Source organism: Diadema antillarum, unplaced genomic scaffold, assembly GCF_040938485.1.
Source record: "Diadema antillarum isolate AM-2024a unplaced genomic scaffold, OU_Dant_1.0 seq00001431_RagTag, whole genome shotgun sequence".
NCBI classification, from domain to species: Eukaryota; Metazoa; Echinodermata; class Echinoidea; order Diadematoida; family Diadematidae; genus Diadema; species Diadema antillarum.
In genome coordinates, this window is record NW_027272182.1 from 412,309 (window position 1) to 439,832 (window position 27,524).

The following is a 27,524-nucleotide window of genomic DNA, read 5'->3' on the forward strand; positions in this document are numbered from 1 at the left end:
TTGTACTGTGATATAGTGACAAACTTGATATGTATGACGTGGTAATTGCTACAGTTTTTAAGTCCTCATTACCATGAGGTTCCCCTTTATTATGAGCATTTGTTATATCAGTATTCACTATAACAAGTATACTGTAAAACTCTCTCATTACTTGCAATTTTCTCGTCAATTACTGATCAATATCCACTTTTTGATGTACAACAATGGGCATGATTGTAGTCCATTACACAGGCAGAGGTAAGTACAGTAGTACTATCGTGTTATGCTGTAATTAACCTGCACAAAATTACGTCACGGAAGTAGCCTGAACTAAGGGCATTTCTGTTTGTGTGCCAATATTCTAAAAATCAATTTGCTAAGTAAAGGGCAAAATCCTAATCTTTCCATGTAGTCTTACACAATTAAAGCATTCCTGGAAAAAGTTGTGTCACAGATGCAGAATATCTGCTTGTGACATCACTGGTGCACACCCGTAAACAACACTCTCTCTGCACTGCCATTTGGGTATATAGTTTTCTGCAATTAGAGCATAGAATGCAAGCTGACTGGTACCACACAAGATTCTGTCTTCTTTGTGTTAACATGTCATTGCTTGTGAGAAAGATGAGCAATAATGATAATAACAAATCCTGACTTTTGCTCATCGCATTTTTTGCCAAATACTGAATCATACGTTTTACACTGTGAAAGTTTCACAATACAAAATGTCAACAGGAAAATAACTTTGCAAGAATAAAATCTTTTTGAATATAAACAGTCAGGGTGATGACAGTTCCTTCGGCATAGTTTTCAACACCGCTGGTCTACAAAATGCAACATTTATGTTCATAAGCCTTTGTTTGAAAGCAGTGGTATTTGTCACTGAGTATAACTCATGACTTGAAAGGGGTTGGGGGTGCGGTGGACAAAGAACCTGAATGATTTTCTGGATGATCAAAAAAATTCTTAATGATTTTGGTCGACAAGAAGGCTATCCTGTTATTAAATACTTGTGATGTTTTACCGAACTCATCACAGACAAACTCACTCCCTAACTGATTCAGAAAATGGCGTGAGACTAATTGCTGGGTCTGTGAAGTCCCCTTTTGATATGGGTAAGAATCAAAACTGGGTGGACAGACTGCCAAGTACAACACCAAACTTTTCACAGAAGATGAAACCATTAACACTTGTAGCCTACAAGAACCGGGTGGGTTCGGTCAAAGTTTAGCTGGAGATCAGAATCTGGCAGCAAATAGGTCAAAAAAAAAGACTTGGTCATGCAGTTTCAAAAAAGAACATTAGCAAACTGAACGAAAAGTATAAACACACCGACACTAAGGGGATACAAGAATGGCTTTCAATGTGGTGTACTATATTTACATTAGGGTACGTCACACTTAATGACACTCGGTGCTCTGAGATTGTGCAGGGGCCCGTTTTATCAAAATATAAAATCAATTTTAAATTTCCTTACCACACAGGCTGCCTAAGACTTACAGTTGAAATCAACTATATAATCAATTCTAACTTCATAAAACAGGGCCCAGGTATACATAGATTTGTGCAACAGAGCAATTGTAAACAAAAAAATATACATCCCGTTTTCATATATAGTGGCTGGTTTGGAATGTACCCTCTATATTGTTGCTTGCTAGCAGAAGGACCCTAGCAAGTTTACATTGTGCATTAGGGCCCTTCTGCCAGGCAGGCAAAAATTATGTTCTGGCACAATACAGGTGATTACAGTGTCGAAATATTCGAAAGAATGCAATCCGAGCCTACAAATCACATCAAAGAAAGGGAAAGGGAACGAGAGAGAAAGGAGAGGAAAGGGGGAAATAAAGACAAATTCGACTGAAAAAGTAAGCAAGGGATTCAATCTGTACCACTTCATAACAAGGGTTTGTTTTGTCCATCTGGTCATTCCCTGAAGGATATGATGAAATTCCAAGTCTCCAACATTGACTGTCTCTCAATGTCCATTCTATGATCAGTAGAAAATATGGCTGGTCAAGCAAATATAATTACAATTATAGGTTTCCCGGTGGAATCTCTGTACCTCAGCTGTCTTCTTCTTCACGCTCCTTCTCCTTTTTCTTCTTCTTTTTCTTTTTCTTCTCTGATGACGGTGTCTGCATAGGAAAAGACAAAGGCATTGGGGTTATTAATATTCACATCTTTATTAACAATTACCCATAATGTTAATATTGCTGACATGAAAAATAAATACATCACTATATTAAAGTACAAAAGAAAAAATTATGTCATCAAAAATTTATTCCCCTAGACAAGGAGTTTCGGGCAGATAGTAATTGCGCACTACTCAGTAATACTTAAAACTACTGAATAATATTTCTGCAATCCGTTAATGAAATGGATGTCTTATTGGTATAAAGAAAGCGTGGTATTGCGTGTGATGACTTACACATCACCTTTAGTTTGTTGGCCCTTCTTGTCAATAGTAAAGAAACTAGTAATGTCGCTAAGATTATCTAATTTGTTAGCACTTGTTTTTTACATCATCAAAAAAGATACATAAGCAACACAAAGGGGAGGCATTAACTATGACTATCAATACAATTATGTTGCCAGTACCATTTTGTAGGCACTTCACTAAAAACACCTCACTGTTGCTTGAAACAATTAATTATAACATTACCTCTGTAATCGATTCTTCCAATGCACTGGTCTCCTCTGCTTCCGCTTTGATTTTCTTCTTCTTCTTTTTCTTCTCCGATTTGGGTGTCTGATAAAAGTGATCAAAGAAGGAAGGCAAATTGTAAATCACAAATACAATAAAACCAACAGAATTCTCATACTCCAGTACTGAAACAAATTTGAGTTCATGGATGCTACGATTCAAAATATCGAGGACAGTTTAAACTTACCTACCTGCAGTGCATATATGAAACACATTTCAGGTTTTCATTCAATGAAACAAGAAGAGACTTGGGTTAGAGACTTGGTGCACATCACCGATAAAACAAGCCATAATACCCTCCTCAGAAAGAAGACATACAATTTTGCGATGACTTAAAAAATTCAAAAGAGACAATTTCTCAGGAAGAAGAGGAAGCTGTGATCATACTTATGTCCTTGTCACTTCTCTAAAAATAAATCCAAAGCAAGGTCAGATAAGCCAAGAAAAAAACAACCTGACAACAAAACACACACCAACAGCAACAAACTGTGTTTCTGTTGCACTAGAAATGCTGCACTCGAAAACAAGCTTGATTTGATGGGACTATCTAAAGCAAAGCTCTTGAGTGCGCAAGTGACAGATTACAGTCTTTCATGGAAGCATTACCAATCACTGGCTTCCCCGCTCACTGGGAACAACTCAGTGTCATCTCAGCAGCGCATGAAAAGGGGATTTACGGGTCTTCACGCTTTAGTACCTGCAATATCAGCCCCTCTCAAAAATCACTCATTTGCTCGTAGCTGCTCCTACCAATGTGTGTGCATGTGCAATGCACGTGTATACGTGTGTGTAATCTGGGTGTGCATTATGTACATATGTCTTGCATTTGTAGAGGATGTAGGTGTATAAACATGTTGGTAGTGTCTGGTCACATACAAAAATTAATCATCCACATACAGGTAAACCTGGAATTTGTGATACCCTGGTAAAACAGACTTTCAAAGATGCAGTCAAACCATTAACAACACATATTCTAGAATAAGAGAGGGTTACCATGGGAATGCCTACCTCTGCAGCTGACGTTTCCATAGCAACCTCCTCCGCTGCCTCTCCCTCTTCCTCCACAGCAGCCTCCGTCTTAATCTTCTTGTCCTTCTTCTTTTTCTTCTTCTCCTTCTTGGTGGAGGAGTCCCCATCGGCACCGGGTGTAGCGGGTGTGGTCACCTCAGGGGCGTCGGCACTGGAAGTACTGGACTCTCTCCTCCTCTTTTTGGCTGGTTCCTGAGGAGCTTCAACTGGTGTGTCTACTGGCTCTTTCTTCACACTGGAGAAACAAGAAGAGATTTGACAAGTTTTTTCCATTTATCCTTGTTTGAAATGAAAACCATACTTGCTGTGTCACATTTGAACCTACAATTTTAAGTTTCCAGTACCGTAGGCAGGTGATGGTTCTAAGACAAGTACCCCCTGGACAATTACCCACGACCCTTCCCCTCCCTCTGATCCTAATCCTAATCCCAATCCTAATCCCAATCCTTACCCTGATTAAAATTCTGCCTCTAAACCCAACCTTAAGCCTAATCCTGATATGGGATCAACATCTATTTCTACTAGCTCCGGGCCACGGGGCCACTAGGCCATCAGGGCCACCACAAAAGTGACAGAGGGGTCACTGCAATCTGGCAAACCAACCACAGCTGGGGTAAACTTTCCTCCCATCAAATTTAGACTAAGAGTGAAGAAGTGTGTGTAGGATTGGTCAGTGTAGGGTAGTTCTCACCTGTAGTCCTGGTAACCTTGCGTCCACTCTTTGGGCGTCTCGGCGTTCGGCTTTCCGTGCTTGTCCAGTTTGCCCTGCTTGATTAGCATCTTCTTCATGCTCGCCTACAAAATCAGAATCACAGATGACGGATGAACATTGTTACCACAAAAAATATGCCCCTAGACAGTGTGAGACCACCAGGGAATTTCACAGATGATAATATTGCATCTGTGTCAAACAGACTTAGTGCAAAAAATTCGAAGTTTGAATGACAAAGTTATCATACGATACAGTATTTAACTGCGAATGCACAACCATCTAACCGGTCCCCTGTATACAGTAGCTCAACTCTTTTGTGTGCCATGTTTGTATGCCCAACTCAGTCGATAGCTTGCAACCTTCACATATTTTACTCAAACACAAAATACACACAAACTGACTTGTTTTAAACAGTGGCCAATTGCAAGAAAAATAGCCATACCTTCATCATAAAATTAACATCATAGGAAAGCTTGCACTCTTCTCTACAATTTTGCTGTAATGCATTTTTAGTATAAATGCTCCATTAGACAGTTACACGGTTTTGAAAAACAGAATGCTTTCCAAAAGTGCCCATGAGTTGCAGTCACAGAATAATGTGGCACATAGGGGATTTACACTGTGGCACACTGAGTTAAGAAAATGATTTTAAATGTCAATGCTATGATATAGGGATGGGTTGGTAAAGTTATAGTCCGTGTCCCTTTGCAACCCTGAAGGTTACATCATTACATCATATCATAAGCTGATATATTGTAGAAGTAGGTAATACACACCTTTCCTCAGAATAATGAAACTGGAAACATCTTCATAATGGGAGGAAGAGGGGAATACCCTTGGATTTCCAGTGAATTCGTCCATAACGCGAAAAAATTCCAAACCATTATTCTTGGTTCAAAAGGGGAGTAAAATCTCAAGTGGCCCGAGGTTAGTTTTCCAGGTTAGTTTTTTTTTTTTTTAAAACTCTGAGGTGTACTACCCTAAGATTTCATAAACGATGTTAGAGACATTATTCCCCAACCGTGCAAAATTTTGTGATGTTTGCAAAAGGGATATTCGACCTTTAAGGACCCAGAGTGCACACTAGAATTTGACCCCACCTTTGGTCCCAGACCCCACTTTCGTGGGTACACGTCCCTCTCCATGATGACTCTCTTCAGCTTGACCACTAGCCCGTGGTCAACCGTCGCCATGGTAGCGGTGGTCATGAGAGCGATGCCCAGGGCGATGGCCTCTCCCTTGGTCGTCATGAGGACGACCTCCGAGTTGAGTTCGATGCCATCCTCGAAGCGGAGGACACCGGGAAGCATGACTTTGGCACCGTAGCAGACAGAATTCACCTGGGGCAAAAAATCAGAATTAACATTGAATAGATTATTAGCACGGTTTGACATTTTCATCTGTTTGTAACATCACAAATTAACTTCACTGCATGTACTCGGATTAAAGCTTGGGCAGTGATGATCAAATGAGATGCTGTGAAGACATTTTACTGAACATAAGCATGGTCAAGTATGACAGGAAATTTTTTAGGCCCAACTAGAAGGACAAAGCTCAACGTTACAGGTCTTCCAAACCGCTTCCAAATTACGACTGTCGAAAACTTCTGTCTGGTGGTGTATTTGCTATTTGAATAATATGAATTGAAAGTCTAGCTTAAACTCCTCTTCTTTTTAGCAGAAGAGTGAGACACAATTGAATGACTGATTAGTAAACACGACTCAGTTTGCATACTACAATCGAGGCCCTCTTGCTGTAGTGATTTCAAAAGAAGCCAGCAGAGGGTTGTGACAAGAGACAGAATCAAGCCACCAGTGAAAGGCCAGCCTCAGCATGAGGGATTCTGGAGACCTGTCCAGATGTCGCAACATATCCCTTTGAATTACACAATCTTTGCTACAAGCATTTGGCAGCACATATCACAACCAATCAGCGGAACTCTATCCCCAGAAGCTAATGCACAAACGTATACATTTGCGCACTGAAGGCCAATGGATGAGTGTAGCACTGTAATTGGTCCATAAAAAGAGATTAAATCATCAAATAGGAGAGGTACACCAATTAAGCTGACCCCATGCTCACAAGTTATGATCACATTCACAGAGCACTACATCAAGCTTTCTACTGAAATGAAATTTGAAGTAATCAAACCTATCACAAGCATGGCACACACAAATTGGCAGTACCCCAACTCCCCCCCCCCCCCCCACCCACCCATTTTAAATGATGTCTTCATCTTTTCTTTACAGTCTACATCACGTCTAGGCCTACTCACTGCACTGTCTTTGAGGACTATCCTCTTGTGAGAAGTGAGGAGGGCTTCCATAGGCTTGATGGTTCGCCTGAGATAGTTCTCATCTTTGTGGTTGTCGTACACCCACTGGGCATCAAGGACGTCGTGCATCGTCACCATTCCCTCCTGCAAAAAGCAGCATAGAGGAGCATATTTTACAATTTTAAAACTTTCCTGGATGGACAAGAGTTACAAAAGATGGGAAAAAAATATGCCGATTAAAGTGGAGAAATTGTGTGGTTTAATTTCAAATTGACAAAATACATAGGGAAACTTTCTACAATATAGAGACTTGTACTTGGCAAAGTAAATGTGGACTTTAATAGTTTCTTTATCATAAATGGTTGATTATGGAAATGCTCATAAGTTTTCGTAATGTGGACCAACACCATTCAGGGATTAATTCTTCTATTGCCACCTCACAAAATGTATGTTATGAGATGAGTTACATACAGTTCTATTACATCATCAGCCAAAAAGAATCACGCACTGACCCATGACAGACTAACCCAATCAGTGAACACTGAAAGAGAGAATACTAGGAACAAATTTGTTGTGGTCTACTCTGGCACAGTTCGAGAGACAGGGAGTTCTTAGGAGTGTGTAGGAAAGGCAAGGTACCTTCTCGGATTGAATACCAGATCGCACTCTCCTCAGCTCCGCCATTTGACCTCCGACCCCAAGCAGCAGACCGAGATGGACACATAGTGTCCTGATGTATGTGCCTGCCTCACAGCTCACCCAAAAGATGCCTGGACAGGATGAAAACGAGAAAAGCAACAAAGGTTATCCAGGATTATGCATGTGCAACATTTGGAATAAATGTGATATAAAAACTGAAGGAAGACCAACAAATCCACACTGTTGCAAACCAAGTGATCAGCTCTGCTTCAATACAACCAAGTGTAGCTTCCTACTTGTTACACAGTTTGAGTTCTGCTTGTTACACCTCTCCAGTGTACAACAACAAACCTTTGTCTCATAATCAGACTTGTTCTTTTTTTATATTCAAACATATCACACTGACAATATCCCTCTAAACTAGGCTGGGCCAAATGGATCAAAAATAAATTCAGTGTGAGATCACAATACACTTTATAATCTTGTGAAGACTTTGCACTGTTATGGATCGTGCATGCACAAATACATTCCTTATGATCCAGACTTTCCACAAAATAAACACCTCAAATAAATGCATTATTCGCTGGCCACCTATCATTTAAATGTCATCAAATCTTACAACAGAAGTTATCCCCTTCTTTGTGTTTTCTCTATTTTCTGTCAGTGCCAAGAGCACTTTACAATGAAATCTTGACGATTATTTCTCTTTCAGAGTTGCATCAAGTTCCACCCCTACTTGATCTAGAGCCACAATGCCTCCTCCATCTGTTGTCAACAAAGGGTTCTAAGAAATAACAAATTCCATCTTAAAGGGAATGTACAGTTCTGGTTGAGGCGAGGATTTAGCTTTTAATGTTTTGCGAGATATTCAGAAACCACTCTATGAGATGTCAAAGAGCATAAAATTCTAGAAAGGGGAATCAAAAGTTTATTTGATGAAAATCGGTTTTGAAATGACCAAAATATCCAAAAACAAAGTGAAACAAAGAGATCCTAATAAAAGTCGTGGCCTGTTGCCTTTTATTATTATCGCTTTTTTTATATCTCGGCCATTTTGAAACCAATTTTCATCAAATAAACATTGAATCCTTCTTTAGATTACATGCTCTTTCATATTCCATAAGAGGTTTCTCGTTATCTCACTTAGGAATGTTATAAACCTGAATCCTCCCCTCAACCAGTACTGTACAGTCCCTTTAAACAAAAAAGGAAAACTTAATAACCTAAGCACTTCATCTCACAAGATCCCTAGATGTAAAGGAACTCACCTAAATGTCTCTGATCGTCATACTCGATGAGTTTACTTTCATAGATGGTTCTCACTCTCAGCTGTCTCTTCACTGCTGATATTAAAGGTGGCCTCTGGAACAAGGCTCCCGTCAAGGTCTCTATCGCCTGATGAAGATGACGAATAAATGAAATTATTGACATGCACAGCCTTGGAATTCTTACTCTTCTTTTTATGGCACTGAGAACCCAGATGATACCATTTTGTTGACTATTGCTAGTCACTTGGGGAGAACCAAGAGGGGTCGGCTTATTCGCCCATTTTCTCGTGTGGGGTGTTACAGTATGTGGGGTGGACCACTTCACCACGTTAGTACCCTGCTCTTTGTGGGAAGGTGAAGTGGGACATTTTATGAGTGTGTGAGTCATGACTCCCTCACACATGGAACCTCCATTTTATGTCCTATCCGAGCGACAGAGTGCTTTTGCCTCTTACTAGAGGGGATGACATGATGACGCACAACATTGCTCAGGGAGACTCCCTGGGAATTGAACCTGAGCCATTTGAGCGCTAATCAGACACACTAGCGATTGTACCACATCACAGCCCTAGCATTAGAATTATGGTAGGCAAAGCAATCTATGGGGAAGTTTCTCTTAAAATATATATGGGATCAGCCAATGCAAACAGATAAAAAAGAAAAGCAGTAATCACTTACACAATCAGTTCAATATTAATGAAGTCTTAAGTCTATGATGAGGGAATTTAGCTTAAACATAAATTTGATTCAAAAATATATACTGCCAAGCACCACAATCATATTCCCCACATCAACATGAATTTCCTTGTGTAGAACAAATCTTTCTTTTTTTTCCTTGAACTGAAAAGATGAAACACCTATTCAAAGGTTTAAAATTCATTTACAGTTAAAATCACCGATGGCAAAGTCCCCAGAACTTGACTGGTTAACCAGGGGATATGATTTCCATAGATAAGTTACAAGAGAAGTACAGTAAAAGTGGAAATTGTTACCTTAGTAATTTTTCCCATTCAGCTGGGTAGTGTGAATTTGGCATATCTTTAGTTTTGCTCATTGTTTGAGCAATTGAGCAACCACTTGCAACAGTACACCACTGCCACTGTGGCTAAGGATTTGGCAGCACACACATAGATTCAAGGTAATTGGTCCCAATCATGACAGCAAATTCACTTTTAATGCTACAGGACTAGCAAAATATGTGAAGAAAACTACAAACAACATAACAGTAAATCCCTAACAATATACCTACCTTGAAAGAAAAGATATTAGACAATAACACACAACAAATTTGCACTTGCTTCATGTCGCTGGAAATGTGTGAAAATTTCCACCCGCGAAGTTTCCTCTTTAAAGGGGACCTCCGGATGATTTTCCGACTTTTACATGTGGACAACTATAAATTGGTTATACTGGGTAGTGAGTCTCAGAATTTGTAGTGATTGGGATGAGGAATAGGAGTGTTTTCAAAATTTATAACAAATCACAATGAACAAGGATAATGACATAGCAGCCTCACTATAAGGATGCATGAGTAGGGGCTCAAGGAAACAGAACAAAAGAAGAAAGCATGCATAGATTCTACACAGATTAACTTTTTAAGCACAAGGGCATTGTAACGGAATTGCATTGCTACATTTCTGAAATATGTGAGGCTCCTATGCCATCATCTTTGTTCAGTGCAATTTGTTTTTGGTTTTCAGAGTATAGATTTCTCTGCTCAAGGACCACAATAAATTCCACAAATCTATACATGGAGCTGTTGATTTATGTACTACATGATGTGAAGTTATGAAAATCGTCTGGAATGCCCCTTTACCAGCACACTATGTGATGTTACTTCTCACCTTGGCTAATTTGGACTGGTTCTCAATGGCTTCATGTAACCTGACGATACACACATACTCCTTGCCTGGGGAAGGGGTCAAGGAAAACATGGTGACCAGGTTAGTTGATCAGAAAATTGGACCTACTTTTAAAACAACACATCTCTCTTTGTTTACAAATCAAGATTGTCATTCATTATACCACGGTGTCCCACTCAAACCTTGCTAATTCTATTGATGCATACATTTGTTATTCATGTAGTATTTATCTACTTTTTTTTTTTCATTTATGCTTTTATTTATTCACTTACTTATTTATCTAATTAACATCTAAGGCCTGATGTCAATTTCATGTTTAATTGATACATGCAAGTAACTATGGGTACTGGCACAACTGTTTAAATGCAGAATATACAACAGACAGTGGCTGCCCACTGAGTATCTATGGGCAAGTCCAAGATAAGGTCCCCTCAGAAGGCAAAATTTCATCTTTGCTCAATATTGACATGTTTGGTATCATTTTGAAGCTTATAAGTTGAAGTTTTGATTTCCGTGGAGGAAAAAATGATATTATGTAAATTTATGCAAATTTCAAGGGCTTCATTTGCATAAATGTGAAACACAGCGTTACGTATGGGACATTTATAAAAATTCATATTAATTCAAAGGAAAGCAAATAATATTTGATTAATATGTGGACATAAGAAGTTCATCACATAGTTTAACTTGGTATGAAAATTTAGGGATTATGCAAATGATTATGCAAATTAGCTCGTGTCCTATCAAGAGATGTCCCATACGTAACAAAATGAGGTCATTTTTTTAGGTTTTTTCTAAAATTGCTAAGGTTATTTTAATGTCCTTTTGGAAAGTTCTAATTTATTGTTTAGAGAAATTAAATACCAGAGAAAAAAGAAAAAGAAGTAAAAGAAATATTTTTTATCAGGCATTGAAATAATGTTACGTATGGGACAAATGTGTTACGTATGGGACATCCTCATACATATTGCATGTGAATGCATGTAGCTAGCTGGGAAGGTCTCTCAGTACACAAATGGTCAATCATCCTGAAGAAAGCATCCCAACATTGTAGCTACTTTTTGAGTTATAGACACTTGAAACAATACATGAACTTGACTGAACAATTTTCAGAAAGGGGGAGGGGAAAATGGCGAAATACACAATGAAAAATCAGCATTAAAGGGATGGTATAGTTTTTTTGTAGAAATGGGGATTCAGTTTTCAACATTTAAAGAGATGATTGGAAACCAATTATATGAATTACTTAAGAGCATAAAATCCTACGACCAGAGGAATTCAAAGTTTATGTGATGGAGATCCAATTTGAAATGGTTGTGATATATATAGAAAAAAAAAAGTAAAATGATTTTTTTTTATTGCAAGTGATACACAAATTGTCCTTATTCAGTTTTCAGTAGTAGCCACAACAAAATTCATGGGTATACATACTGAGTTGTGACTCGAATCAATGACCTGACTGCTAGACAGACATCATATATCTACTCGATCACTGGGGTTCCATGCAGCAGGTATTGCTTATTTATTAAACTTCATATTTTTTGTGTCAAGTTGTTTTTTATTGAAACTAAATGGCAAACTGCCCTTCATCAATGCAAGTAAACACTTTAAACTATTCAATTTTTCAGTAGTAACTATCCTGATAAAAATACAAACATGTAGGCATACATACTCAGGTTGGTCATAAAAAATATAGAATATGATTGAATGTGATTATGATGGTAAATATCGGGGGAATATTGTTCCCTTGTCAATCTGGATCAGTATTTGAGTAATTTCAACTGATTCCACCTCAATAATTATGCAAAAATTTGTTTAAATGGGTGTTTTGCAAAATTATTTTGCAAAATACCCATAAACATAGTTCTCCACACACTAAACGAATGGGGGACAAACGGCATGCATACCCAGGTTGGTCATAAAAATATAAAAATATGATTGAATATGATTATGATAGTGAATATTTGGGGAATATTGTTTCCTTGACAATCTGGATCAGTATTTGAGTAGTTTCAACTGATTTTACTTCAATAATTATGCAAAATACCCATAATCATGATTCTTCACACACTAAATGAATGGGGGACAAACTGTCCCATACGTAACTGTCCCATACGTAACACGTCATGTCTGTCTTTAATTAGAACCTGTAATTAGAGCTTTTGGCCTAATGACATGAAACTTACCTGTGATAATCTTGAGTGTTGTGACTTTCATCACAGTGAGTTACAAGTTGTAGAATGATATACTTTCAGAGAGTTTTGAGGTTGAAAAAAATGTTCAAAAAAACAAAATTTTTCTGGTCCCATACGTAACGGCACATATTTTCTCTTCTAGAATGTAATTGTCAAGGTCATTTTTCTCAATTTTTTACATGATTATACTTCTTCTAGATATCAATCACCATGATGAAGTTCAATATGATCAAAGGCCATTAACACTATTTTTCAGGTCATAAAAGTCTCTGAATGTCCCATACGTAACGTGCGCGTTATCTTGGACTTGCCCCTATTCAGCCATACTGAAAACATTTCGCGCTCATATAAACGTTACAAGTGTAAACTGTGAATTCGAGTCAGTTCCAACAACATTACAGCATGCTGTTATCTATTTCAGCATGCCTTCATCCACAGGCTCAAATAACAGTCATATCAACAATAAAAGTTATCTTGACAAAATGAACTCTGCAGAAAGCTTAAAATGAACCATAAAGATAAAACACTGATAATGTTTCTCTGGATTGATGGTAGCTATCAGGCTTTTCTTAGGAAGCTTTACTAGAATTAAAAGAAAATGATGCAAATGTGTGAGCAGGTACAATAGCTGTTGGACTCACCTGCACTCTGCTGTGATTTCACCAAGCGTGTGGCACGCTCAATGCAGACGATGAGGCAACCAGTGACCTTGGGGTCAAGGGTCCCGCTGTGACCCGTCTTTTCCACCCTCAGGATTTTCTTGATCCATGACACCACTTCATGGGAGGATGGATTGGCTGGCTTGTCCAGGTTGATGAACCCACTCCTGCAATTCATCAAGGAAATACATTTAGAAGTCAGAGAAAGTTTTGGGTACTGTACAGTATGTCTATGTTCTCTAATGGTCTTCCCTTCTACGGGAGAATATCTTTTGTCTCCAACGCAAATGTAGGTTTACTGTTCAAACCAAGGAATAAATGAGACATGCAGTGATTCTTAACTGTTAGTCCAATCTTTTTTGTATGCATACGCATTCACAATATACGGAAGTTGGTTGAATGTTTACGCAAACATTGCTCCTTCAGTTCCTCATGAGAACTTTGTCAACCAACAAATCAAATTTATTCCTGCGATCTTCGTAAATTATACTTATGTTGCTGAATTACTTTACCTGCACCACACACACAAACAAATTTGATATAGGATCCAAAGTTCTAGGCTAGACAGTGAGAAACAATTTACACAGAAAGTTATTTCAGGGCCCTTGCATTACTTTCCCTTCCTCTTTTTGGCTGTTCGGTGTAAAAAAAAAAGAAAAAGAAAAAAAAGAGTCATAACAGAATTATATTTTCAAAGTGTGAACTGTAATTATGCCGAGTGTAGATGCAAGACTCACTCTGAAATTGTGGACTGAACTAGCACTCAACTACAGCTACATGTATGAATGTCAGTCTGAAAATGTGGACAAAACGGATGTTTATTTACACTATGTTAAGCTAGAAAACATCTCAGTGTAAGGGCATAGAGTCAGTCAAAGACTGTGTGAACTGAGCAGATGCTTACGAAATGTAATCCTTCAGTTCTCTCTTGAGGGGGGAGCAGCCACAGGGAAGGGGCGTGTAGTGCCCTGTCCTGATGTTCAGTTTGTCATAGTTCTTGAGCAGCAGGGGCCAGTGGTCCGTCGTGAGTTTGGCTGCAGCCGACTCCGGCTTGATCAGAAAGTCTGCCTCATGCTGGATATCCTACAGAAAGATTGTTAGAAGCATACACAAATTTAAATGTGTCGTCAAGTGCCTTGAAAGCAACGGGGAAAATGGTAAAAGGGTGCTATATTGAAGTCAACAATTATCATAATCATCTTTTATCACAAATATCGCAGACTAAGATTGGATATCTTTTAAGTGGCAGCGATTTTCTCTTGAACGCTGCTGCAATTTCAACATCACTTCATATAAAGCAATTATGGATCATATCTGTCACATCAAACTTAGAAATATCAATATCCCATTAAAGTATTACACATTATAAGTGTTGGACGCATTAAATACAAAATTTTAAAAATCTGGCTTGTCATTCCTAACATAAAATACAACACTACTACAATCATGTCTTGTGCATATTTTCAGAGTGAAATCCTTAATTTTACGAAGCACAGGACTCTTCCAACCAGTGCTTGACAAAGGTTGTATTGTAAGACCTCATGATGCAAAATATTCTGATTTTAATCCTGGAAAATCTTATAGAACTTGATCTCTTGCCAGAGGGAATAAATTTGTAGTGGCATTGTCAGGCAAGTGGCCACTTAGACAGGATTGACTACATTTCTACACTGTTTACTTACCCCAAGGTTCTTGGGTTCCTTGCTCTTCTTCTTGCTCTTTTTACTTGAAGCTGCTGATATAGGGGGAAAGAGAATAAAATGTGATGAGTACCATGAGCCATGGTAACTACAGGAGGACCTGTAAACAATATTCAACAGTCACAAATAATAATAATAATAATAATAATAATAATTAGCATTTTTACCGCGCTTAATACATGGTTTCTAAGCGCCTAAATACATCTCCCTGGTGAGGGGTGGAACATCAAGGCACAGTAATGTACTCAGTTGAATGTACTGTTCATGTTTCTACAGTGATTAGCAATGTCAACTCAACTATACAGACGTCGTAGACGACTAAGAACCTGTTCCATGCATGCATAGTTTTAGCTGCTTCCCAGCCCTACGATCAAACTTGTGTTAGTTTCCTCACAGTAAAAGGCATGTTTTGGGGGGGTCAGGCCATCATGAAGACCAATGCTATTAGAAACCTACATGGCCAACTTTGTCAGAGAGGGTGAAACTGTCAAGTCATAAGATCCAACAAAGGTAGATTAGTGAAAAAACTCCTATTTCTAACTTTACTTTGACAAATCAACTTAACTGTTGTCTCTTTGCGACCGCACAAAGTTTATCTGCCATTTGCAGTGACAACAGTGTAGTGATATTCTGACATTATCTCACAGAAAGATGGGTATTCTTGTTTACAAAAATTGTTTCGTTCATCTCTTTTTTGTTTGCATACAATATGGTAATGAAATAGCTATGTATGACTATGATTTCTGTAGAGAGAATATCAAGAAATAAAAAATAATCTGCAAGAAATGTGGAATATTCACAACTTCTGTGAGTTACCATGCTGCATATGTTCAAGGCTCATTATTGCACTTCTAGATTGTTGAGTCCACTGTATTAGCACAGACATGCCAAGTTCAGAGGGCAGCTTGGCGTGATATTAAGTGGCACATCAGCACTCTCAAAGTGGGTAAAGTGACTGAGCGGGGGAGGGTATGGTATGAAGCTTCAGCATTTTCAAGCTGTAAATGATGAGATGTACCGCTTACCCGATTTCATATTTTGGCTTAGTCTGATTATAATAGGCACCTAAATATGCATATAAGTATTGTACTGTACATGCATCTACAGTGATTAGCAATGTCAAACTACATATGTAAAACACTATACACAATATACATACTATTTCAACATTTTAAATATCATTTTTCAGTGGCTAGAAACACACTTTTATTTTTGGTATTTCAAGAGAAGGCTTGTCAGCTGTGTGAGCATGAGAAAGACCCTAACATTAGAGGTGTGAGTCTAACACAGTAACACAGATAAGTACAAGGAGACAGCATGCAGCAAATACACATCTATTGATCTGACTGGTCAGCATCACATTGATGATGTAGATCTACAAATGTAGCTCTAGATCTAGCTTTTAATTATGTCACAAATGTCTAACCAGACCAAGTACGACTGATAATGTACAAGCAGGTAAGTGCACAGGATCAGAGAAGTAGATAACCCGCACCTCGTCATGGGCCCTTAACCCTAATATCGTCACCATGCGTAAAATTGCTACAAGTGCACTGAACAAAAATTTACACCCGGGACTATGTTCAGTACGCTTGAAAGTTTGCAGGGTTACCACAACCAAGCAAACTGAGGTGAAAACAGAACAGTTTTTCTTGAAAATTTTATATTCATGTAAGGAATGTGTTCTCAGTATCATCACGGTCACCCGCACACATTACAAAATGTACGTGCTTTGTCTATTTATGGGAGCGCGGGGTGGCGAGGTGCAGGCCCCTTCCCTAGCGCACATCTATTCCACATCGTTCTCATTCGACGACAATAGCTGCAAATTTCCTAATCGATCATTGAACTTGTGGCTCCATTTGAATCTTCAGCATTCTTCCTTTTATGTGAGTGGGATTTCATATAATTTCTGTGACGTAATGTGATTGAAACATGCATAATGCACTTGTCAATGTAATGACGCACCCCACTACCCCCGGACATGGGTGCGTCATGGTCATTTTTTGACTGACCACACGGGGTTTTTGACGCACCCCCACAGTCACTTTTTGACGGACCACACGGGGTTTTTGACGAACACCACAGTCACTTTTTTGACGGACAACACGGGGTTTTTGACGAACACCTAGGTCACTTTTTTGACGGACATCCTCGGTACATGTGACGCACCCCCGTAAATACTGAAAGGATTTTTGCATACGCTTTATTCAAGCAATTTCATTTTCTTTCGGTTCGTAAACACAATTTGTCAAAGTTTCGGCAAGTTTCCCTTACCCTGGCCCTGTAAGCACCGTACCGTCATTCACCGTACATCACTCTGCTGCTACGATATTCCGAATGTATAATCAACGTGTGCATGCAATCCATAGTCACCTGGCCATACATATGACTTGTCTGCAGATGCGCTGTATGTGCGCGGCCTTTTCTAGTCCGGTTGAATGCAACACATGGACGATGTACGTTCGATGAGGAATAACGAGCACGCTGCTCACTTGCGAATTGTACAGCGTTAGCGAGCGAGTCGCGCACCACGAACACTCGACTTGCCTGCTATACTGCAGGTACGCGCAGTACGCACCACGCAACGGTATACCAGAGATCGTATACGGAATTCCGTATACGATCTTTGATTTGCCTGCCTTACTATTTAGTACTGTGAGGTTGAAATCGTTATATCGCTAAACAGTCCGTCTGGCTTGAGATTGAGTATGCGTGATTTCATGAGTTTGTTGGAAAGAAAATGTGAGGAGAAAGGGTGGCTTTTAAGTCATTTGCTTGCCAGATTCGGGCAAGCATTTTTCCCTCTTAGGCCTACTCCAAAACGCTTCCCGACTTTGATTTTCACTTGCCGCGGGATCGCGCTCACTGTAAATTCACTCGCGGTACGTACGTGTATCCGGTACTGGTAGCGTGCAAAAATGCGTGCAGTTTTCCATAGCCAAGTGCATACCATGACGCACCCCTCGGTTCAGAATAATGCGTGTTATTTTCCATAGCCAAGTGACGTACCATGACGCACCCCTCGGTCAAAAATTTGACGACAATGATGGGATTTTGACGCACCTCTCGGTCAAAAATTTGACGGACATAGCTGGTAAAATGACGCACACCTGGGTCACAAATTTGACGGACCAAACGAGGAAATGACGCACCCATGTCCGGGGGTAGTGGGGTGAGTCATTACATTGACAAGTGCATAAACATTACTAGACTCTATAACAAGGTGCAGGTCACTCAAGCATAAAAAAGAACACCCAAAACCCAGCTTGCAGAAGGTAAATAGTCAAAGTACACAGAAATTAGACAGTAGCGTAAATGCCCCTGTAAAGCAAGCATTTTGTAATAACCGGTAGATAAACAGTTCTCATTCAGGAGCTAGATACATTGACATACGGATGGGGCCTGGCCTGGGATGGGGGGATATAGCCTAGCTACATAGCTTGGGGAGGGAGGAATACACAAGAAGAGCATTCTGCATTTTGGTTTGTTCCCGGAAAAAATGCATATTACTCTTATAACACATAAGTAGTAGACTGTCTAATGTTTTAAAAACATGTTACAACCTAGATTTCTAGTTACAGGAGCCATTTAAAGGCTCGATACAAGGCCTTGCTGCACTTGATACTGTTATGGCGAAGCTCTCACAGTCCCGCATATTGCTACTCATGTAATTCATGCATGCAGCCACATGGTTCGCGAACGCGAGGCTCGTGTTCGCTCTGCCAGCCACGTGGGACGCGGTGAGCGCGGTGAGGGACCACATGCACATACACTCCGCGGATTGTGCCAATTTCGTTTTTGCCTCTACTTGTTCAACTCAACTTTGTGCACCCTACAGTGCTTGATCCTCTGACGTACTCCAATAGTAATAAAGCTATTACCCTTACTGTACCATACGATAGCTAACTTTTCTTACATATTCTGTTCAAACATACAATTTAGAAATTCAGTTGAGAGATCGTATGATTACTTACGTGTGCCTTCCTCCATTTTGCTTTCCCGTTTAGCTTGAGTGCAAATGTTGCTAACAACTCGGCCCCTCTCAAATCGGCCGCTCTCAAATCGGCCGCTCTGATCCGGCGGCGTTATCACATGCTGCGATGGAGCCGTGTGATGTGTCACAACACTATAATTATACGGGAAGGAAAAATTGAAGATTGCGCACTGTCTTAAAATTTTCACAAGAGGCTTTTGTCAGAGTTTAAAGTTCGAGAAAGTGATTCTAAAGAAAGAAACGGGCACCTTTGACGAATTTGTTCGCACGCAAGATTACAATAGCAAAAGTATAAGAAGTAGAAATCGAGTAGTAGCTGTAGAGGTATAGTAGCAGTATATAGCAGCAGTAGTCACAAGTAGGACCTAGGCCTATTTATGGTCCCGTATCAGTAAAGTCTGTACCAGTAGTTCGCTATATAGTTGTTGTATATCAAATCAAGCATATATGAAGTTTTCATTACGGCTAAAACTGTAGAGGTAGAAATTTCACATGTTTCCGAAAAAAAGTGATGTCAGAAACAACTATAAGCCGTCTTTTTTTATCTATGAATTACAGGAGTAACGTGCCACTTCCTCACAATATGATATTCTTCCGAACCTTCCTGTTGAATTCTAATCATTCGACATAAAATGAATTATAGGCCTATAGATGTGTATAAGTTGCATACTTTGAATCAGTCTGAGTTGTAATAACCAAGCACGGATTGAAATCTGGTACTGAATCATCAACCGCAGGCATGGTTTTCAATACATGTATAATTATTATTTTTTTCTTCTATAGGCCTAGATTACTTGAAACGTAATTATAGGCCTATGATGATCATGACCGCCTATAGCTAAACATAGTAGGCCTTCGTATCTGTTTATGTTTTTAGCAAGGTGATTTAAGTGATTAATTTTTTCCACTAATAATCGAAAAAAATAGGAAATAAAGCAACGGCAAGAAATAATTATGTCTTCAAAACTATGCGCGGAATTTGCTGGACGTAGTGTCCGATGTCAGGATGTTCTCTCGTATTATTTTCGTTCTAATTCTGAATCGTTGCTATGAAAAGAGTTTACTAATTTGAAGTGTTATACAACCGGGCATTCTTGTGAATATTAACACTATAGTGAACGTTCATTCACTGTTGACCAATGAGAGACTTCCGATTCGGTACCCTGCACGACGTGAGTCTTATCCCAACATTTGGACGTTTTCTGAACGTTCTTGAAACGTTCCGAGTTCGTTATTTGGACGTTTTGTCAAAACGTTTTCAGAACGTCTTTTTGTGGAAGGTTTTCGACGTATTTAAAACGTTTCAAATGGACGTTATAAATTACCAATAAAAAAACCTTTCGGAATTTTTAAGGACCTGCAGAAAACCTTTTGGACGTTATAGACGTCAGTAAAACCTTTTAAAAATATTCAAAACGTTCTGTGGACGTTCTGCGGACGTCCAGAAAATCTTTGAAAGCCGTCTAGAACGTTCAAAAAACGTTTTAAGAATATCTAGAGAACCTTTCATATCCGTCTAGAACGTCCAGAAAACCTTTTAAGAACATCTAATGTTTATTTTTTATTGGGTATTTGAAAAAGAATTATAGTTATGAGGTTATACAGGCACAATCTGGGATTATAATGTTCCCTAATCCTAATCTTATATAATCCTATCCTAACCTGTCCTACCACCTATACCTATACTACATCCTATTTCCAATTGATGAATCTGTATCACATTCTTTTATATACCAGCAAAATGATGTAATGCATGAAGACATGGTTACTAGAATTAAATCACACACACCTTAATTTATACAGGCCTATCAACATTATGAAAATACCTCTTCATAACACTATTTGAAATTGTGAATAACTGGACAATAACGTAGGTAAGCTTATTTTCAACACAGAAAGTTTGAACCCAGCATAAATCTTTAGATTTCAATGTCTTTCAACTATTTCCACTAGTTTTCAAATCTTATATTTTCTTATTTGAATATTCATAAATAGGCATGAATATTCATGATAAGGAAACCAATGACGAACACGTAGCGGACCAAATATAAACGCTTTTTTAAACGTTCATTAAAGACGAAGTCGACGTAGCAGACCTAATAAAAACGTTTTGTGGACGTTTATAAAGGACGAAGACGTAGCAGACGTAATAAAAAACGTTTTGTAACGTCCATTGACGTTTTTGAAACGCCAAGTTTTCCAAAAAACCTGTGCTTTGCGGTAAATGCTAAGTCCCAACTTTGACGTTGTATGTACGTTTTAAAAACGTACATTTTACACGAAGACGTAAGGAACCTCATAAAAACGTTTAGGAAACATTCTGAAAACGTTATGTGTTTGCTGGGATTATATGACATGTCATAATTATCATCATCCATTTTCAATTCCTTGTTTACGTGTTTACTATAAAAATTATTCACTGTTTGTTGAAAACACGATTTTGATGACACCAGTCCTCTATCAGCCTGTCAGCTTTAGTTTACTATTATTATTATTATTTATTCGGCTTTCAATCACAAATATCATATTACATTTTTCGAAGTCAGAACATACACTGGAGTGGTAAGGGTGCACCAGGTTGGGCAGCCCGGGTCTGGAAAGAGCCAACTAAATGACTTGGGCCCTCAGGCCATCCTCCCCAACCCACCTGGTGCACCCAAAACAGTCAGTTTACAATATAAAAAAATACAAATTTCATTAAGAGGCATACATAAAAAAACAAAAAACAAAAACAAAAACAAAACAACTGTTTCTTTGTAAGTGTCAATTCAAGATATTTATTATGTGTAACTACAAATCTTTCTTATTCCATTCAAATATCAGAGGACATTTTCCACATAAAAAAACTACTATATAATATACAAAATTAATGTTTTTAGTTATGTTAATTGCCCACTTGAAAATGGTCTAGAATATAGCAGAACCATAGTTTGAAGACACTCGCACGATTAATGAAAAATGATCACGTCCGTAGCTGGACCTCTGCGTACAGTTTGAGCACAAACATCTCATTATATCGCACCTTCAAAGAAACACAAGTTTCAGTTCCAAGCGCAGAGCTGACCGTAAAAAAAAAAAAAAAAAAAAAAAAAAAAAAAAAAAAAAAAAAAAAAAACTTTAATTCAGTGCCCGTATACTGTAGCACATAATTGCCCGTAAGGCTTATTGATTACGTTTTATATACCTCATATATAGATTCCTCTCATCTGATTGGTTAAAAGTGCAGTCATGAAAATAGCTGTGCCCCATTTTTGATCAAAATGACGTCATGATTTACCGTGCCCGGGGCATAGTATACAAATATACCAGGCCTGAGAGGCTCTGGTTGAAACTATGCGCATGAGGTGACTTCAGTAGCACTATTTTCTGAGGGGCGCAGCCCCGAAGAAAATAGTGCTACTGAAGTCACCGAAGGCACATAGTTTCAACCGGTGCCTCGAAAAAATGGCCTGGTATATTTGTTTTATATCCCTCCCAATGAATTTAAGAGTATTCGACTGCTGGTATTCTGTAATTTACCCCCTTTTTAAAGGGCATCTTGCTTTACTCTTTTCAAGAAGATTGACAAGTCATTCACGCTCGGGAAAGCAGTTCAGCAGGAGGGCAGCGCATACGCGTACTAAGAGACAACTGCGCGCTCAGCCGCTAAAGTGTACTCTGTGCATTACTGGTAAACATGCGAAAACTGCAAACTCACTACGCGCTTCATACATGCAAAACGCCTCCGATCTGTCAACAAGTAGGCCCTACGTTGGTGCCGGTGATGTGCGTACCGTGCTCGAGCTGATCAACGATGTGACTGTGAGCTGCAGTTGATTGTGTTTTCTGTCGTCTTTCTAGCTGTCTGTACATGAATATGGACTATCATTTCCTGTTAAAAATGCAAGTATACATTGTAAATCTGGGTAGCATTCAGTAACAGCGAGTCTAAGGTTAGATTGGATTCTAGCAGTTACGAGTTAAAGCATCGAGTGCCACTGTAAATTCGTGTTCTAAACGTAAACAGTTAACATTAGACTCTAACTCGTTAGACACTCTAAAAAATAATTAAATTATTAGGATGAGATTACAGGAACTAGGGTCTACTGTTAAACAGGTAGAACTAACGTCAGGCTTAACTAGATCTAACTTGCGCTAACGTTAGAAATAATGGCATAAGCAGGCCTACTATCTACTGCAGTTTGTCAACATCTTTTGGGTGGGTCGCTCGAGTTAGTGTACTGCGAGACCAACTTAGTTTCAAACGGCGAAGCATGAACTCCCCAAACTTCGACAGTCCTACACTGGGATATAGGCATAGACACTACCTCAAATCTAGCATACCGTAGTTAGGGGATCATACTTTGGGTAGCATTCAAATCCTTTGAATGACCTTGTATTGGTATGTATCTCTAACCTAAACGGTTACGAGTCACGACACGCATCTTCAAAACCAGGGCCAAATGAGACTGGCCTAACCAACGTTCGTTAGATATAACTAAGAATAGATCTAGGCCTACGGTACGTCGAAGAGCCCTAGCTTGCTTATTGTTGTTGTCTAATTATAGATCTACGATATCGCCTACTCTGTTGTAACGTCATACAATGCCATGAACATCTTTTTAGGTAGAATGAGGGCTTTATAAGAGTCTCTCTGAGTCTCTCTAACGTTACACGTATTGAGTGTATGCGTGCCTTGTGGTTCTCGCGAAGTGAAGGCGCCGCAATACCCATTCATTTGTACATGAAATCTCTCGCGAAGTGAAGGTGCTGCGATACCCATTCATTTACACGTGAAATATTTCGCGTCGCGACGCGAAGCAAAAAAGGCGCGAAAATCACCAGCGTGGTATAGTTTTTATTATACAACACCTCAGAATGATGTCGAATTGTGATTGGCCAAGAACATGTCACATGACATTCAATAGAAAATACCTATCAAACTCATTGAGAGTGACAGCCATTCAATAGGCCCCTGGCATGGGCCTATTGCATGGCTCGAAGGTACTATAGCATGGCTTCGCGGGGGGCTACTAATGCATGGCCGCTCACAGAGTTCTGTGGCTCATACCCACCCGTAGCAAAGCGCCAGCAAACTACATGTACATTGTACGTGCTGGCCGGCTGCGCTGCGCTGCCGGTACCGTAAGTCTCACATACCAGGCGCGGCGGAGTACTGCAACGTTAACGTGCACGCGCAGCTACTTTACCTAGCTAGTTGCATGTATCGCGGCCTAATACACCTACTGCTGTGTTTTTACTTTTGACTCTGATCTGCTACGTGGACCACAGTGATCCCAAAATCAAGACTTCATTTCAAGTTGAGAAACCGTAATTTCATTATTTTTCTGTGTTTTTATACAAAATCATTTTCGGAAATAGACAAAGTCTAACTGCTAGACCTACTACTAGATCTACCGACATCTCAGATCGGCCTAACAGTCAGGCCTAACTCGATCTAACGTAAGCGTATAATGGGTATAGACCCTGCGGAGTTTGTGATTCCTGTGTGTGGTCGAATCATGACGAGTGTTTGAAAGCAGTACACAGGGTGGTTTACAATTCTCTGCCTGATTGTTACATTTATTTTTGGGCCTTCCTGAGTTGGCGGTCACTAATTTAGTACTGTGATTGTGGACAAGGTGTTGTATAAAACGAATAATTTATGATTTTGTTCGTGCATTGGGGCACGTAATACCGCACTCGGCGCGAGATTCGCCACTGGTCTATTCAACGCGGCGCTACGCGCCTTGTTGAATAGAACAGTGGCTTATCTCGCGCCTCGTGCGATATTCGTGCCCTATGCACTCACAACTCATAAATTATTCGTATACCATTTCCCTAGGGAGTATAGTCTTTTTCGCGCACTTGTATGGTAGAATTATGTTTTGTTGTTTACAGTGCTCTCGACCAATCAGAGGACGAGATGCATTTTGTGAGGGATATAATATACAAATATTGACTGCTCATGAGGATGATAAACCACCATCCGAATACAGAGCAGTTAATATTTGTTTTATATACCTCATAGTTTAACTTAAGACTTAACCAAGATCTAGGGCTAGACAAATACGAAGTAAATTCTAACTGTTAGGCCTAAACGTTAGCCCTAAAATCAGGCCACAGCCTGCGCTTGCTTGCATGGTTTTCGTGCATTTCGTAGACTACCCAGGCCAGTACGCACGGTACATGTACATTGTACTCACTCACACGGCCTTCGGCGAGCTCCTGCGTAAAATCGTGGCAGAAGATTACAGCTACCGGTAGTATACATCCAGTTTCCCGTCGCTCGTGTTTTAATTTGATATTTCCAACATGCTAAGATTTGTCTCTGCTTCGGGATCCTAAGAAATCCTAATTGCAAAGTGTACGATCTTTGATCCAGCTCACTTCAAATCACGGAGGAGCGCTCGATCACCATGCCACGTTGAAACATGCCTGCTGTGCGCTAGTGCGATGATTTTGCATACACGATGCGCGTAGTGAACGTCTTTGGGTGGAGGGGTTGCGGACACCGCGCGCGAAGTCTAGTGTACTTAATTATGTGTACAAAAGTCGCGGAGGGTTTACGAATTCTATCACGAGGGTTTTGCCTTTCTATCACTTACATGAAAACCCTAAGGCAAGATAGACGGGACTACACCTCGTCACGTGATATACTTTTGACCAATCAGTGATACGAATCTCACTTATGAGGTATATAAAATCAACTGTGCCCTGTAAATAGGTTTGGAGACAGTCGCAACCCCGCACACATAGATCACTCTCATTATGTACGCACCAATGATACGACCGCCGCGCTGTCGATCAGCGTTGATTACGAGTGCTGTAAAAGAGACTAGAATCCATATTTTCGGTATCTATATTTCGGAATCTATATTTTCGGTATATAAAACAAATAACGACAGCTTGATATTCGGGGCACAGTTAAAATTATGTAGGCCCTCGGTGATGTGAAAACCATAACTATGCCCTCAGCTTCGCTTCGGGCATAGTTATGGTTTTCACATCACCTTGGGCCCATAATTTTAACTGTGCCTCTCATAATAATTATAATCAGTCATTATTTGTATACTATAGAGACCTTGAAGGGCGGTAGTCTGGCTTCGTACAGAGCCTTCTAATGGTTGTAGCGCCCACTAGTGTTAAGTTATGGCACATTGATTGTGATTTCCTAATACATCTACTGTACATGTGCTGAGTAATGCATGAAAGAAATTGTAGGACTAACTGTGCCATAGATTATTTGCGGGTTTTTTTGTTTTTTGTTTTTTGTTTTTTAGTTTTACTGTCCCTAGCTCAAGTCAGCTGTTATTCGAAATATCAACAACGCACGAGTACATTGTCAATGGTAACAGAATTGCAATGTTTCTCAATGGTGTGAAATCTCCGTTCTTGTGGACGAGAATTCCATGCAGTGTAGATGAAAGTTTAATCTGAAAAGTGTAATATATTTTGGAAAGTTAATGTATTTAAAATAATCATAGATACACTTGGCCTACGCGTTTTAGTTTCAAGCAGTGGTTTCAAGCATTAAACACACGCACATACACATTTATGCACATACATCTACTCTTTTTATTGCTGCTATTATTAGCATAACTATTATCTCAGCTTTGCAACTTCTTCATCCCCATTGTTGTTATTGTCGCTCTACGTCAAAATAATATCAAGACAACGCATTTGCCGTCTTCTCTAAAATAATTATAAAACCCTCCACCTGTAAGTCTCTGCCTCACGTTCTCCTGCGGTACTTAACCCCTCCCCCTTCTTTTCCTCCCCCCCCCCTTTTTTTTTTTTTGACAGTACGATGCACTGCAATCCAGCTGTAAGCCAGCAGGCGTCTATTATAATGTATGAGATTACATAACGGTCAATTTCATACTTACAGCTCCGGCGATGGGGACAGAGAGAGAGTGAGGTCTATCTGGTTATTATTACATGGAGGCTCGATTGAACCCGTCCCTTTGGGCGTGAGGTTTAGCCGCAAGTCTCGACTGGATGATGTCGAACAGTGCAACCACAAAACCACATCCCAGCTCAAATAACTGAGATTCAACGCAAGCGAGCTGGAATTGCTGGTGGATTTTCTTTTTTTCTCATCATCATCTTATTTTCGTGTTGCAATTCTTTTGCGCTTCGGAAGACGATAAGGCGCTGACATTTACAGATTTTATCTATATTTTTTTTCGCTATTCATGCAATCTCTTTCTTTTTCCTTCTTCTCGAGTCCTTCTGCTTTCCTTAACCCTATAAAGCCCAAGGGGGGGGGGGGCACATTGTGCCCCCCCTACCAGATTTTCATTTGCCACTCCTTCGCCCTTTATCCGATTTCAACCAAATTTGGTGACTTTTCCAAAGATCTTATTGCAAACATTTTGATATATAATTTAGCTATATTTGATGTTGCTGGTTGCCATGGTAACCATAAACTGACAACAATGTCAGTCAGATTTTGCATCTTTTTTCTGTTCCCATTTTATTTAACAGCATTACAGTGGATGAAATGGGTGTTTCTAGGCTGAA

General features: G+C 39.5%; 1 protein-coding gene across 1 annotated transcript in view; it reads right to left on the reverse strand.

Annotated features, from left to right (window-relative positions):
• Nucleotides 1–2,042: 2,042 nt before the first annotated feature.
• LOC139709401 (H/ACA ribonucleoprotein complex subunit DKC1-like) overlaps nucleotides 2,043–27,524 on the reverse strand; it is a 149,820-nt gene continuing 124,338 nt past the window's right edge. Inside the window, exons 3-14 of the mRNA XM_071621367.1 lie at nucleotides 15,005–15,110; nucleotides 14,227–14,405; nucleotides 13,305–13,489; nucleotides 10,451–10,515; nucleotides 8,607–8,733; nucleotides 7,339–7,469; nucleotides 6,700–6,843; nucleotides 5,525–5,764; nucleotides 4,404–4,507; nucleotides 3,692–3,947; nucleotides 2,642–2,728; nucleotides 2,043–2,114 (exon numbers count right to left, since the gene is read on the reverse strand). Coding sequence (XP_071477468.1) covers nucleotides 2,043–2,114; nucleotides 2,642–2,728; nucleotides 3,692–3,947; nucleotides 4,404–4,507; nucleotides 5,525–5,764; nucleotides 6,700–6,843; nucleotides 7,339–7,469; nucleotides 8,607–8,733; nucleotides 10,451–10,515; nucleotides 13,305–13,489; nucleotides 14,227–14,405; nucleotides 15,005–15,110 — 1,696 coding nt within the window. The remainder of the gene's footprint in view (nucleotides 2,115–2,641; nucleotides 2,729–3,691; nucleotides 3,948–4,403; nucleotides 4,508–5,524; nucleotides 5,765–6,699; nucleotides 6,844–7,338; nucleotides 7,470–8,606; nucleotides 8,734–10,450; nucleotides 10,516–13,304; nucleotides 13,490–14,226; nucleotides 14,406–15,004; nucleotides 15,111–27,524) is intronic.